The 14,236-nt window shown below is 49.8% G+C and overlaps 7 protein-coding genes across 7 annotated transcripts; 5 read left to right on the plus strand and 2 right to left on the minus strand.

The window, feature by feature from the left end:
* Window positions 1-417: 417 nt before the first annotated feature.
* N7503_009449 (FAD binding domain protein) lies at window positions 418-2,298 on the plus strand (the record flags this gene model as incomplete). Its single annotated transcript, XM_057068995.1, has 4 exons — window positions 418-683; window positions 740-940; window positions 992-2,060; window positions 2,131-2,298. 4 exons carry the CDS (start codon window positions 418-420, stop codon window positions 2,296-2,298), a joined length of 1,704 nt encoding a protein of 567 aa, XP_056915606.1.
* Window positions 2,299-2,672: 374 nt separating this feature from the next.
* N7503_009450 (RNA methyltransferase, TrmH family) lies at window positions 2,673-4,349 on the minus strand (the record flags this gene model as incomplete). The annotated part of the gene is made up of 1 exon (XM_057068996.1): window positions 2,673-4,349. One exon carries the CDS (start codon window positions 4,347-4,349, stop codon window positions 2,673-2,675), a length of 1,677 nt encoding a protein of 558 aa, XP_056915607.1.
* A 212-nt stretch (window positions 4,350-4,561) lies between these two features.
* On the plus strand, window positions 4,562-6,261 carry N7503_009451 (uncharacterized protein; the record flags this gene model as incomplete). The annotated part of the gene is made up of 2 exons (XM_057068997.1): window positions 4,562-4,845; window positions 4,896-6,261. The coding sequence occupies 2 exons, from the start codon at window positions 4,562-4,564 to the stop codon at window positions 6,259-6,261; spliced, it is 1,650 nt and encodes a 549-aa protein (XP_056915608.1).
* Window positions 6,262-6,873: 612 nt separating this feature from the next.
* On the plus strand, window positions 6,874-8,812 carry N7503_009452 (Zn(II)2Cys6 transcription factor; the record flags this gene model as incomplete). The annotated part of the gene is made up of 2 exons (XM_057068998.1): window positions 6,874-7,880; window positions 7,936-8,812. 2 exons carry the CDS (start codon window positions 6,874-6,876, stop codon window positions 8,810-8,812), a joined length of 1,884 nt encoding a protein of 627 aa, XP_056915609.1.
* A 673-nt stretch (window positions 8,813-9,485) lies between these two features.
* Window positions 9,486-10,333, plus strand: N7503_009453 (flavin-linked sulfhydryl oxidase ERV2; the record flags this gene model as incomplete). Its single annotated transcript, XM_057068999.1, has 3 exons — window positions 9,486-9,712; window positions 9,796-9,924; window positions 10,033-10,333. 3 exons carry the CDS (start codon window positions 9,486-9,488, stop codon window positions 10,331-10,333), a joined length of 657 nt encoding a protein of 218 aa, XP_056915610.1.
* A 385-nt stretch (window positions 10,334-10,718) lies between these two features.
* N7503_009454 (endonuclease III domain-containing protein) lies at window positions 10,719-12,242 on the minus strand (the record flags this gene model as incomplete). Its single annotated transcript, XM_057069000.1, has 1 exon — window positions 10,719-12,242. The coding sequence occupies one exon, from the start codon at window positions 12,240-12,242 to the stop codon at window positions 10,719-10,721; it is 1,524 nt and encodes a 507-aa protein (XP_056915611.1).
* A 245-nt stretch (window positions 12,243-12,487) lies between these two features.
* Window positions 12,488-13,082, plus strand: pex4 (putative ubiquitin conjugating enzyme (UbcJ); the record flags this gene model as incomplete). The annotated part of the gene is made up of 2 exons (XM_057069001.1): window positions 12,488-12,650; window positions 12,745-13,082. The coding sequence occupies 2 exons, from the start codon at window positions 12,488-12,490 to the stop codon at window positions 13,080-13,082; spliced, it is 501 nt and encodes a 166-aa protein (XP_056915612.1).
* Between the last annotated feature and the right edge of the window lie 1,154 nt (window positions 13,083-14,236).

The following is a 14,236-nucleotide window of genomic DNA, read 5'->3' on the forward strand; positions in this document are numbered from 1 at the left end:
CAAGCACCTCCCAAAATCAATTAGTTTCATGGGTTAGGGCGGAAATGGCCCCCAACATATATCGGCAAGAATTCTTGAAGGTGCACATCTTGCAAAGCGACCAACGCCATGACATGTATTCAATAGGCCTTAATCATCTTCTGGTTGAATACTTGAAAATAATAGGCCCGTGGTTCGTAATCGACAAAAGTTTATATGCCGTGGTGGGGTGGAAGGATGCACGCCAGCCGATCATCATCTGAATAGAGAAAGTCGGGACCGCACTAACGTGCATCTCTGCATTGGTTAGATTAAGAGCGTCATGCGAGCGAGGTCGGAGCTGATACTAGTCCAGCCATAAGTACCAAAAATTCAAATAATATCTTCTTGCAACCCCGCAAAGCAATGCTGGCAATTGAGAGCAAACTCTAAAACACCATGCTATCGTTGAAAGCCTTCAAGCTGGGGGCTTTCCTGAGCCTTGTTGCAATTGCTCCTGTGACCCAAGCTTTCGAGGCAGCATCCTGCCGTTGTTTCCCCACTGACGATTGTTGGCCCTCGACTTCTACTTGGAATGCCTTCAACCAGTCGGTCGATGGACGTCTTGTGGCTACTGAACCCCTCGCCATCCCTTGCCATGCACCCTCGTACAATGAGGAGAAATGCAATATTCTGAAAGAGGGTTGGCTTTTGCCCAGGGAGCAGTAAGCATTTCGATCGGAGATTCAGCCCAATGGAATGCTATATTAACGGTTTCCAGCTATCAATCATCCTCGTCTTTCATGGCCCCATTCTTCACGAATGGAACCTGCGATCCATACCACCCCATATTTAAACCATGCACATTGGGCAATTTCGTCCGCTACGCTGTCAATGTCTCGTCGCCTGACCATGTGGCCAAGACAATGCAGTTTGCAATCAAGCACAAAATTCGCTTTGTTATCCGGAACACTGGTCACGAGTAATGTCTCCCTTAATCGAAAGCTATCCAGTCATAACTGACAATTAGTAGCTACAACGGGAAGTCCACCGGTGCGGGTGCTCTTTCCGTCTGGACACACCACCTTAAGATTATTGAAATCAAGAATTGGAAAGACGAATACTACACTGGCAAGGCTTTCAAGCTCGGCGCTGGAGTCCAGGGAATTGAGGCCTATGAGGCAGCCCACGAGTACGGGCTTCGAATGGTCGGTGGAGAGTGTCCTACTGTCGGCCTCGCCGGTGGATACAGCCAGGGAGGTGGTCACTCTTCCCTGTCTTCTAAGCATGGGCTTGGTGCGGACCAGGTCCTCGAGTGGGAGGTGATCGATGGCAATGGCAGATTCCTCGTCGCTAATCGTACCCAGAACACAGATCTTTACTGGGCCCTGGCCGGTGGCGGCGGTGGCACTTACGGTGTCGTTTGGTCTATGACCTCCAAGGCTCATCTGGATAGCAAGGTTTCTGGCCTGAATCTCACATTTACCACTGACGGTATTTCTGACGAGACATTTTTCAAGGCTGTGGAGCTCTATAACACCTACTTGCCTTCCATTGTCGATGAGGGTGTCATGAGTCTGAACTTCCTTACCAATGGCTCCTTCGCCATCTCTCCCATGACCGGACCCGGTGTTCCGCTGGAGAAGCTCGAGAGCTTGATTAGACCTGTTCTCATTGGTTTCGACAAGCTCGGTATTAACTACACGTACCATGGAGAGGAATTTGGCTACTATCTTGAACAGTTCAACGCCCAAACCCCCGTTGTTGAGGTTGGAGTGGCCCAATATGGTAGCTGGCTTCTTCCCCGGTCAATCGTCGAGGACCCCAAGTCCCGACATGAACTGACAAAATCTGTTCGAACTGTCCTTTCCTACGGCGCTACCTTCACGACTGTTGGTATTAAAGTGACCGAGGACGTCACTGGTGATGTTCATAACGCCGTAAACCCTGCGTGGCGCAGCGCTATTGCCCATACCCTGATGTCTACCGCGTGGGAGTTTGATGAGCCGGAGAAGATGCTCGTAAAGAGAAAGTTGATGACCGACGTGCTGGTTCCTAGTCTGAGCAACCTGGCGCCAGAATCTGGTGCTTATCTGAATGAGGTAAGACGTTTATGTTACTGCTAAATCTCAAGCTTTTTTGTTCAGCACCTGCTAACACAAACATGTTTAGGCCGACTTCCGCCAGCCCAATTTCAAGACTGCTTTCTACGGTGAAAATTACGATAAGCTGCGCTCAATCAAGGCCAAGTACGACCCTCACCACCTTCTCTATGGGTTGACTGCTGTTGGCTCTGATGAGTGGACTGTGTCTGAGAGTGGGCGGATGTGCCGTACTTAAACTTGGATATGGGTGAATTTTGAGCTCCTGTCGCCATTGATCTTCACCTCAGATGCGAGCAGAAGGTACGACTGGCATTGCAAGTTGGGAATGAAATCCAGCCGCATTGTTCCAAGATTGCCAATTGAACACTATATGGCGTTCAGGCTGCCCCCTTCACTGGGCTGACATCTACTAAGAAACGTACAAATCTACTCCAAAATATAAAAAGAGCATGTTGAACGTCAACTTCCGTCATTTGGCAACATTATTGGGTGATGAACAATGGATCGTATCTTCGTATGGGCTTTCGATGGTGAGAATGATTTGAATCACCGATTATTACATTGTTGGTACATCAGAGAAGAGAATATAATACAGTGAAGCCTAAGAATTTACCACATCTTGTCCTTGGACTTCTTGAAAGATCCAGATAGGGCCAGAGGTGTCCGCAGAAACATCTCCATCAGGATTGCGGCAGCTACACTGACGTTCAAACTGTCGATTCGTGCGGGGTCAGATTTAACACCCAGCTCGACGCTGTGTCGAGCGCCAGGAATGCTGACAGTCGCATCCGCATGTGATTTGATGTGTCCGCTGAGACCGGACCCCTCACTGCCCATCATGAGTACACTCGGAGCTTGGGTGGCGAGAAGACCGCTGTTCGAATTACCGTCGGCATCAGTGCGGCCAAGATATGTGGCACCCGGACCCGGGGCGTCGGCAGCGTAGAACCGCCAGCCATTGGCTTGGGAGCGTTGAATAAAATCAACCTCATTCTTGACTTGAAGAAGGGACATGTTCTCTGCTGCACCAGCAGATGCTTTGATAGTGATTGGCGATAGAGGTGCAGAGTTGCGACCGGCAAAGATGATCGCATCGATTCCGAGGTAATACGCAGATCGGATGATAGCGCCTAGGTTGCCGGTATCGACCACGCCGTCTAGAAGTAATGCCACGGGGAAACGCTTGGATATATCTCCTTCCGTCGAAACAGGCGGTTGGCAAACCGGCAGACTGTCGTCTGTACCGTTCACTAATGCTTCCTCCTTTGACTGTGGAGCTAATTCCACACGGAAATGAGTATCAGTTGTGGTGGGAACGGGAAGAAGGCCACGAATGGGCAGTTTGGGCAAGGGCGATGCTTCCAAAATGCACCCGTTGTGTGGCCGACCGGCGCTCATCTTATCCATTATCCGATCCCATCCTGCAAAGGCCAACTTGGTGGTGACGTTCTTCGTTAGAGCCAGCTTGCGAAGGGCCGCCTTGGCTGGGCCAAGTTCTTCCTCGGCCGCCTGATAAAGGTAGAGTTTATAGAGCTTGCGCCGACTGCATCGGAGTGCAGCTTCCACCGCACTGGTGCCGTAGATGAATTCTGAGGCCGGAGTGGTGTAGGGAATTGAGTCGGGCACTTTCACGTTGTCCTTGACGCGTTCCGGCATGGTCTCTGATACCCATTCGGAACGAGGTCTTATTGAAGACTTTGGATTTCCTCGTCTGGGTCTTGAGGTTGGCATGTCTTCGTTCCACCTTGATGCTGCACTGGCCTGGTGTTCACGGGGTAGAGCTTGAAAACTGCCACTCCGGATGAATTCGTTCTGATCGAATGTGGACGATCCAGATCGTTTATCCCTAAATGACTTTTCCTGTCTGTCGTCTCGGCGTGGGTAACCGCGCGGAGCCTGCCGCTCATCGGATTCGTTCGACTTGAACCGTCTCTCTCTGAATGAATTTTCGTGTCTGTCATCCCGGCGTGGGTAAGTACGCGGAGCCTGCCGCCCATCGGATTCATTCGACCTAAAACGTCTCTCACGGAATGGCTTGTCTTCGTCGTCACCCCGGCGTGGGTATTTTCGTGGGCCTTGCGTATCATCGCGTCGTCCATCGCGTTGTCCCCTTGGACGACGGTCTCCATCGTCTGAGAAGCTCGAGGACGATGGCCGAGGGCTAGATCTGCGAATGCCACGGCCAATAGCATAGTTGAGCGACGCGTGTCGCACTGTTGTCCATGATGCTGGTTTTGTGGGCAGCACGCAGCCACTTAAAGAGGACCGTGTAATGAAGCGAAGCATCTTATCACGCCTGCTCTGGTATACGTAGCTTCGTCCTGATCCTGATGTTTTTTTTATCTAATTTTTGGCGTCTTATCGATAAGGTCGGGGCGAATAAAGACCCGGGCCCCGTAGTCTGGACCGCTGAGTCAGCCGGTTAATCTTCAATGCGCACGTAGTACAGGCCGAAGCCATCCTGTGCGCTTTGCGACAAAGAGCTTGCTCCTTGCCCAATGATGGATCTCACCAGTCTGTCACGGCCCGTCATTCTGGGACAATGTTCCCGATGCTCCAGCTCATTAGCAGTGCTGGAGAATGAATGGGCAACGCTGTCAAATGCCTATTCTATTCCGACGGCATGGCTGAGCGTCAACTTCAACCGTGTCTCCATTTCACCGGAGAGAAAACAAATTCCACAAACACCAGAATTCCATCTCCTACGTGGACGCACTACCCAGGAAGTAACGTGCAAACTTTGTCAACAGAAACTCGGCGCTCTATGCACTCTAGATAACGGGTAAGTAGTATGGCGCTTCGTGACCTCTGCGGGGTGTGCTGACTGTATAGCCCCAACATCTTCTGGAAGATGTCCAGGGTTGCTTTTAGGGAAGTCGTGACCATGCGAACCGCCGACCCCATTGTCAAAGATGGTGCCCTTGAAAAATTCCTCTGCCCGACCCCTCCAGAACCCGCTCGACGAGATCGCACTTCTGTCCATGAAGCCGCATTGGTCCCCACCGGCACATCTGGTCTATCCAAAGATCCCGTTTTGCAGCGACAGATGCAACACCAGGGACGAAGTATTGATCAAATTTCCAGCTCAGTGAACCACCTGCAGGATACTATGACAGACCTTAAACATTCCTTTACTTCGCTCCGCATTGAACTCCAGGGGCCTAGCCATCACCTTTCAGAAAACGGAAACCTAAACAGCCAGGGCTTTGATATGGTTGCTACTGTGCTAAAGGAGTTGAAGTCAAAGTCAGATGAAATCGAAAAACTAAAGCTGGAGATTGAGGCATTGAAGCTCAGAAATCGGTTCATTGAGGAGCGCAGGCCAAGCAACCCTGATTATTTGTCCACAAGAAACGATCCGTTGCCCGAGGTTCAAAGCCCCGGTTTGCTCCAGGCAGGAAGGAAACGTGCTTGGCCCGACGCCTTTTCAAATGGGCGCGCTCACACGGTTGCAGACTCTTTCGGCGAAGAAGATATGATTGATGATATGACTTTGGAAACCCAACCGTCGTACTTGATTAGCCTTCCTATCAAAGACTCGCATAGGATCACCAATGGCGAGACTCAGGATCAATCGTCTTCTGGATCTTCAAACGTCCGCGATGAGAATCATGAGCGGCACTTAAGGGCCGCTGTTGACAACCAAGGACCAGCATTTTCACAGCAGAGTCCGACCAAACGGCTCAGAGTGACCCAATCATCTATAGATCTGTCTCGATCACAATACAATTCTGAGAAAAAGCGTCCGGGCCGGCCGAGAAAGTCTGTCAACACGACTATCAAACCCAACATCCCCCAAACATCAAACACTTCTCCAGGAGGCTCGGAGGCGGCCGAGTCCAGCTCATCTATTCAAGTCCCCGCGGCTCTTTCTAGTCCACAAAAACAATCTAACCGTGGTCGTCCTCGACGCACAACTCGATCACGATCTATGGGCCCGGTAGAACTTAAGCGTTCTGCACCAAGCGAGACAGACGTTTCGGTTCAAGAAGCTATGGAAGGAAATGTCAACGGCCAGTCGATCGTTTTTAAAGATGGTGAGGTAACAAATGGGGGTGGTGATAGTGGCGGCATCAGCATCGAGGGCTCTGCGGCTATGGCAGAAGAACAGCGTAAAGCCAAGGTTGCGGCGCGGGACGTCATGACTCGAATGGCTATGCAGCGCGAAGAAGTTATGGAAACCGATGAGTCTCGGTGAACAAGCCTATGATGAAATGAACAAGTTGAAGAACGACGAAGCTGCTTTTAGGCAGTGTTGTACAATATGGAGAGTGATGCTGGTAGCACATATTATCCCCAGACCGGAATCGGCGGTTGATAGCCATAAATAGGAATGTGCTTCCATGGATCCATACTGTTCCCAATTTGACCAATGTAGGCCAACATGCAAGTCACAAGATATATCTTGAATCGTGACTCTGTAATCTGTTGTACTAGGTACCAATTTAGAACCTTTGGAAAGACATTTGACCGTGTTCCCTCCAACGTTGGAAGCTGAAACTCATGTTTCGTATCTCCACACGTAGTGGGGGCAGCAAAAGGACGTATCCAAATCCATGGATGCTGGGATGCAACTATACGGCAGTATTCTAATGATAACCATACAATGCATAGTTGCACTAGATACTAGGGTTCTGATGCAACAGGGGTACTGGAGGTGAGTATCGTGTATTAGCGCTCAGGCGGTCAGAAACCCGTTATTGTGCCAATATTGATGCCCCAGCGGGGAATGTAAACCTTGCAACCCACATCCTACGAACTAATCTTGAGAACCCGATCTCAACTTATTGCGCGTGGGATATCGGCGACCATGCCCACGGCCACTACATTTCTGGATAATCCCTTGCTAAAGGTTAGCCGGCCCGTCGCCGCATGCTCGCGCTGTCGCACTGCCAAAATCAAATGCGATGGCAAGCTTCCCGCTTGCTCCGCTTGCGAGAAAGTTGGTAAAGCGAGCACCTGCTCGGGTGCTAGTGACGAGTTCGCCAAAGGCAAGGAGCGAAGCTATGTCGCGTCTCTCGAGGGTTACTGTGAAAAATTAGAAAAGAAACTTACCCAGTTGCGAGATCGTCAAAGTTCCTTATCAGCTGAAGGGAACGGGGTCGCACGGGAGGTGTCCATCACCGCGACATCATCGACTGGTCCTCCAGGAACAGCGCATCGCCGCGAGGTCTCTGATATTGATGATCTAGTTGGTGATTTCGGGTTCTTATCAGTGAATGCGACTTCACGCGATTTCCACGGCATCACATCCACGACCAGTTTTGCCAATCTACTCTTATCGGTTACGACTGTCGGATCTCCCCCTTCACCAACCCCAAGCTCACTTCCCGCGCGACACGAGGCGACTCCATTGCTGCAACACTACTTCGACAATATCTTTGTTCAGCTACCGTTCTTTGTCGAGACTAGTTTCTGGACATCGGTCGATGCGGTTTATCAATCACAAGGCCGCTTTGCCAAACCATTTGACCACTGGATGCTCCGTATGGTCTTAGCCATTGCGTCTGCATCAGTCTCATATCAGAACAATGACAAGAGCCACCAACGAGCATTGGGCCTCGTGGCAGAGGCATTGACATACGCTGAAGATGTCCTCCGGCCGGGATCTATCACTTGCATCCAGGCAATCCTACTGCTGGCTCAGTATGCTTTGGTAGACCCGGGGCGGTTTCGTAGCTGGTTTTTGGTAGGAATGGCAATCAGGGTAGCGGTAGATCTGGGCCTTCATCAAGATCCACCTGCTGAGGTCTTGTCAAACTCGAGTCGGCTTGACATTCGTCGTCGGGTCTTTCATTGTCTTTACGTCCTGGACAGGTACCGACTCGAAACTTGTTGTTCGGGGCTGACAATATTGCTAACACTCTATTAGGGGGATTAGTACTGCCTTCCAAAGGACATTCTCATTTTCCGACGATTCTGTTAGCGTCGAAATGCCCTCCACTAGCAACTCGACCACATCTTCGGCCAGCGATCAAAGCCACATCTTTTTACGAAGCCCAGCACCGGCTTTACATATCGTCAAGATCCGACAGATCCTATCTTCCGGGTACACAGATATGCATTACAGTTCGCGTGAGCCATCACCACAACCACTTGTGCAAATTTGGACCCTATGCTACCGGGCTCAACAATGGCTTAACGAATGTCCCCAAAACGCTCCCAACCACTTTCCCTTCCTATACCGCCTTGAATCACTCTATACTATAATCGTTCTCCTATCCCCTTCTCACCGATACCCAACTCTCTGCGACTATAACAACGCGCTGCTTTTCGACCGATCCATGGATTACATCAGCCAGATCCACCAAGTCCTTGACGAACCGAACTACCTCCCTTTCCTCAACTTCCTCGACATCCAACGCGTACAGCAAGTATCGTGTCGCTTCGTGGATGTCCTCTCCCAAAATTATGATCTGCTCCTCAGTACAACTGTGCCGACCCCGCCTGCCGTCCCCGCAGGTACTCCTGACCCTCCAATGCTAGTCGCAGGAGACCGAATAAACTGTCGCCCTCGCGCAATTCGCTGTCTCTCATATATCAGAGATTTACTCACATATGCAGATCGAAAGTGGAATCTTCGAGCCCCGCTCGAGAAGTTTGAACGGGATTCTGCGGCCTTACAAGATCTGCTCATGAATAACTCCATAGGCTATATGGAAATGCCGACTCGGACTTCTTACTCTCAATCCCCTACCCACGGAATGCCGCTGGCCGGCACTGAATACCCCGGCTATCATTTAGGATGATCCATGTGTGATGAAAATTCATGTTTTTGATAAAGTGGACGTTGGAATTGAATTCATAGACCTTGGGTCTATCTACCTTTTGTTTCTGTTGGGCTCAAATATTCTGTGCTGCTGTTGAAATTTTTTTTTTTTGTCGCGCATGGGTCTAATATGTCGTTATTGTCTTCAATAATCATACTGCATCCAAAGTTCGCTACTGCCCCGCGTAATCTTTAATGATCAGATCGCATACTACATTTATCTGATGCGGAGTATATCTGATCCATGGATGTGGGGCTTGGGATTTGCTTGATTTTGGAGAACGATGATCGGCAGGATTCATAGTCGAGACATTGCAAGACTGCTTCAAAAAAACCAATTAATTGCCATCCTATACCTATAGCAGTTTTTCCAAGGTTACTCATAAATCCCCGAGTCGTCAGTCTGACAATGATGAGTCTCTATAGAAGAGTCAGGAAAAAGCGACGAACGGATCCTGACTAAGCCCCCTATCGCAACACGTGAATTCACTCCTTGAAGCTTTCTACACTCATTCGGAAATTCATCTTCCTCTTGGTTTCCAAATCAAACCTTCATTCTTTTCTGCGGCCGCATAATACCCTGCAAAATATAGTTCCTTCGAGCGTGGCGTCATCCGGCAACATCTTGCGCGTTCGCCTCTTTAACACTTAAGATGGCCAATCGACAAATCACAAGGCGCATCGCCATCAGCGCGGCACTCTCAATATTTTTCGTTTTCTTCCTCTTCATTCGGCCCCAAGGCCCGCCGAGTCCCGCGATTCGAGCCCCAGGACATATTACCCATGAACCTGCACCTGCGCCCGTGCCGGGTTCGACCATCAAGGAGGACTTGCTGAAGGGGTCAGTGGTGATGCCGAAGCTTGGAAATGAAACAGTAAAGTAAGAAGGACACCAATCCACAATGTATTTTGGATGGAGAGCAGACCATGCTAACCGGTGGGCCTATGACCATTCCTTTGCAGAGCTGAGCTAGGCCGTGCAACATGGAAGTACTTCCACACCGTTATGGCACGATTCCCCGAAAAGCCCACCCAAGACGAACAAGACGCTTTACGCACATACATCCATCTTTTCGCGCGATTGTATCCTTGGTATGACCATGGTCTTTTGAATTTTTTCTTTAATGTGGGCTGGATCGAAGCTTTCTGACGTCCTCGCCACATTCGCATAACATCAATGGGGGGCTAACTGTATAACAGCGGTGAATGCGCCGAACATTTCCAGCAACACATCAATAAGTACCCACCGCAGGTTTCATCACGAAAGGCCGCAGCGGGATGGGCTTGCTTTGTTCACAATGAAGTTAATGAGATGCTCGACAAGCCAGAATTTGACTGTAACAACCTGGGCTCGTTCTACGACTGCGGCTGTGCCGATGGGGAGGAGAGCGAGACTGGTTCTGAAAATAAAGATCCGCATTCGGCTACGACCCGTACCGATGCGCAAGCTGGTGGCTCGGAACATGACCACCTGGTAGTGGAAATCTCCAAGGAAGCGTGAGTTCCCTCGTGAGTTCCTTCAAATGATTTGTTAGTATTTGCCACTGACAAGTGAGGCTAGGACGACGCGCGGTTGATTTAAGATAAGCTTAAAGCTTAGTGTTTATACTGGATTAAGACGAAAAGTCGTCCACGACATTATCGACTTCGCATGGCGTTCATGTTGATTGCACCCTTCTCTTCGTATATAATAGAGCTGGTCTCTCTTTTGTATAGTACCTACATAGGCTTCGGCGGTGATCTTACTTATACCCTTTTGCATTACACACAGAATTTACAGCACCCTAGAAGTCCACGGGTACCTAGTAGCAACAGAATGTATAGATATATACTCTTGAAAATTATGAAGTAAATAGTACTGTCCCTCTATATAGTAGCATTATACACTATGATACACTCTCAAGCTTAACCTTTCGATCTTCGACCATAGGATTCGTCTTAACAACTGCCTCGGTCTTTACCCCCGGCTCTTCAGACGTAGGGGTCGCCTCAACAACCGTCTCTATCTTGATCTTTGGCTCATCACGTTTAGGATTTTGCCTAGGATGAGCCGCTGAACCCTTAACCTCGCTCTTGCACAGCTTCGTGCCAGCAAGGTAGCACTCCCCACATCTACGCTTCACAGGTAAACAAACTGTCTGTCCAAGGCCAACGAGCAACTTATTAATCTCGTGCCATTTCTCGTGCGGTAGCCACGACTGCAAAGCAAGGCGTGTCTCCTCTGGATTTTTGGTCTGATGCCAGCCCCATAGATTTGTAATCCGGTGGACGTGTACATCTACACCGATACCCAAGTGCTTACCCCATGCGGCGCTCATGCATAGGTACGCCATCTTAGGGCCCACACCGGGGAGAGACATTAGCCCCTCTGGGGTGGATGGGATATCGCCACCATATTGGTCACGGAGGATCAAAGCAGCAGATTTGATATACTTTGTTTTGTTGTTGTGGAAGCCAATTGTGTGGATGAGTTCGTTGAGTCTTTCGTGTGAGACGGCGAGGATATTTTCTAAATTAAGGGTGCTGTCTGCTTCTTTCCACTCGGCCTCTTTTGTGTCATCGACCTCGGCTTTGACTTGCATATCGCCAGTAGGCTCGGTTTTCATAACAGGCTCTCCAAGTTCAGTGTGCAGGCGTTGCATCGCAACGGCGGTTACCGTATCTTTTGTTTGCGATGACAGCATCAGCGCAATCAAGGTTTGGAAGCGGCGCTCCCTAGGCGCGGATGCGCGCCAGTAGAGCTCTGCGCAGCCCATGGTATCAACTGGCGCTGTCGGATTATCCTCACGCATCTTCTTTATTGTGTCGTACATGACCTCCCAATTGGAAGGCGGCTCCACGACAACAGATCCCATAGCATCTCGTATGCGGCGTGCTGGCATGCGTCGCGCTTTCGGTTGTGGAAGTAATTTCTTTGACTCAGTTTCATCTTTCACAATCGCCTGCTCTGACTTAATGGATGGTGACTCCACGACATCAGCATCCCGAGTTCGACGCGTGGGTACACGTCGCGTCGAGGAAGATGGTGTCAATGGTTGTGCGAGAATCTCATTTTCCTCAGGCTCATCCTTCACATTCACCTGTCGAGGCTGCCTATTGGGGACACGACGGGAGACAGCCAGGGGAGTAGTGCTAGCATTGGGCTTCCGGCGTTTCGTAGGCGGAGAAAGGAGATCTTCAATATCAGTGGTATTAGCAGATGATAGTGAGGATTCATCATCATCCATATCACGAGGAATGCTAGCGATTGTTGGAATCGATTCGGGTTGAATGGTCGAGTCGCCATTGAAGGCAAAATTGCGCAAGGCACTCGCGTTGAGTGAAGTTCTGCTTCGTGTCTGTCGGTGCGCAGGAGGTGAAAGCGCCTGCAAGACCCTTGAGGTCTCTTTGGAAGCTCTTGAGGTGCGCATCTTGTGTGGAGTGAGAGTGGTATGAGAAGTAGAAAGCAAAAAGTGGAGGTGGAACCTCTTCACATGGTGGATTCTCCTCCCAATCAAACTGGGGAAAAACCAAAGCATGATCCCGCCAATCAGCAGTCATCCCCTGATTTCCTGCCTCGGTCCCACACTGGATCTGCTCCAACTCCCCAACTTTACTCTAGAGCTGTCGCATTCGTCTTCTTTCATTGATTCACTCTTGCATAACCCATTCCAGTATGGCAGCTCCGTCAGGTCAAACAACCCAGCGCCTTCTGCGCGAGCTCAAAGACTATGCCAAGTCGCCCAATGAAGCTCTCCTCCACCTCGGTCCTGTTGATGAGGAGGACTTGCTCCGCTGGGAGGCGGTCCTAAAGGGCGTGAATGGATCTCCCTACGCAGGTATGCCCAATTCCCGTCATCATCGGCGGATGTGCATTGATATCTCCCCATTTGCGCGTTCTGTCCCAAGCTCACCACGATGAACGTTTACCAGGCGGCCTCTGGCATCTCCGCATCGCCATCCCACATAACTATCCACTTGCGCCACCCACTATCAACTTTACCACCCGAATCTCCCACCCTAATATCTCCTTTACGACCGGCGAGATCTGCTTGACACTTCTCACCACCGAACACTGGAGCCCCGTTTATACGCTTTCCTCAACCCTCACCGCCATTCAACAGCTGCTGACGGACCCGCAGCCCGACTCCCCATTAAATGTAGATGTTGCGGCGTTACTCCGAGATGGTGACATTCCCGCTTGGGAGAGTGTGGTTCGCTATTGGACGAGTGAGGAGCGATGGCAGGGGGCTGAGAGTTTAGCTCACTGATACACGCTATAATCCATTGTTAATAAAGCTGAGATATCACTGCGAGGCTTTCAGAAGGAAAGTGAACAGTTTGAGGACTGGTCACAATGCTGTCGTTTTTGATTTTGCACGCATACCGGTCGCACATATGACCCATACATACCCCACCGCATATTCTACGGATATATGTACTTTTGAGTCCTTTATATATGATGATCTATACCAATTACTACGCTTTTAGCTTGTTCAGTATATGAGATCATTGACATATCAATTGCAGATGGTATTATTGCTGACTTTGAGCAAAAGTCGGCCTATACTGACAAAAACATCACATCCTTTTGGGAAATGAAATGTAGTAATCCAGTTGCACTCAATGTTACTAGCCTCCTGGCCATAGAGCTATTGCTACAAGGGCCGCTCCACCAACTATGATAATGACCTCTCGGGTAAGCTCTGCCGTGGTCAGGGGACCGACACCTTTCTCGGTAAAATACTTGGTAGTAGACCCGGTAGAAGATCCGGTAGGGGTGACTCGCACCACTATCACAGATTTGATGATGCTCAAACCACCGTTGGGAGGGACCTGATACTCGTGTAGGTCGATGTAGAAAGTAATTTCAGGGAAAGAACTGTGGAGACCGAAAGCGAGAAGTCAGTGGGAAGAAGAATAATTAAATTTGCTTTGTGTCCTCTATATTATATGAGTGTCACTTGTGAGATCCGGGACGATATCAGAGTTCTGATGCCTTAAGGCCACGGGTAAACTGGCAATGAAGCATCAGATCCTCAGCAACTGTATATGTATGTCTTTTGTCATACCAACTAGGACAGTTGATTAGCTCTTGCATGATGCTGTAGTCTTTCAGCATCATGCTCATCGTTATTAGCGAACAGTTGACTTCAGAAGTATAGAAGCTTGGACGTTGATTGGAGACGCGGGCGCTAGGCAAGGCGGTGAGAGCGCGATCAACAGACCAGATGGACTCCTGTAGGCTGTAACTGTGAACTCCGTTGCATTCCAACATTTGCCTCGTACAATTCCGGAAAGCTTCAGGATTTCTCCCGTGGTCATCCTGTGCACCTGGTTGTTACTCGGTCGCAACCACCCCGGAGTCTACATCCTGCTAGATCTCGCATGGACTAGGGGCAGCACAAACCGAGCTCCGGCATGA

This window comes from Penicillium pulvis, assembly GCF_028828015.1.
Source record: "Penicillium pulvis strain IBT 33274 chromosome Unknown scaffold_8_segment0_segment0, whole genome shotgun sequence".
NCBI classification, from domain to species: Eukaryota; Fungi; Ascomycota; class Eurotiomycetes; order Eurotiales; family Aspergillaceae; genus Penicillium; species Penicillium pulvis.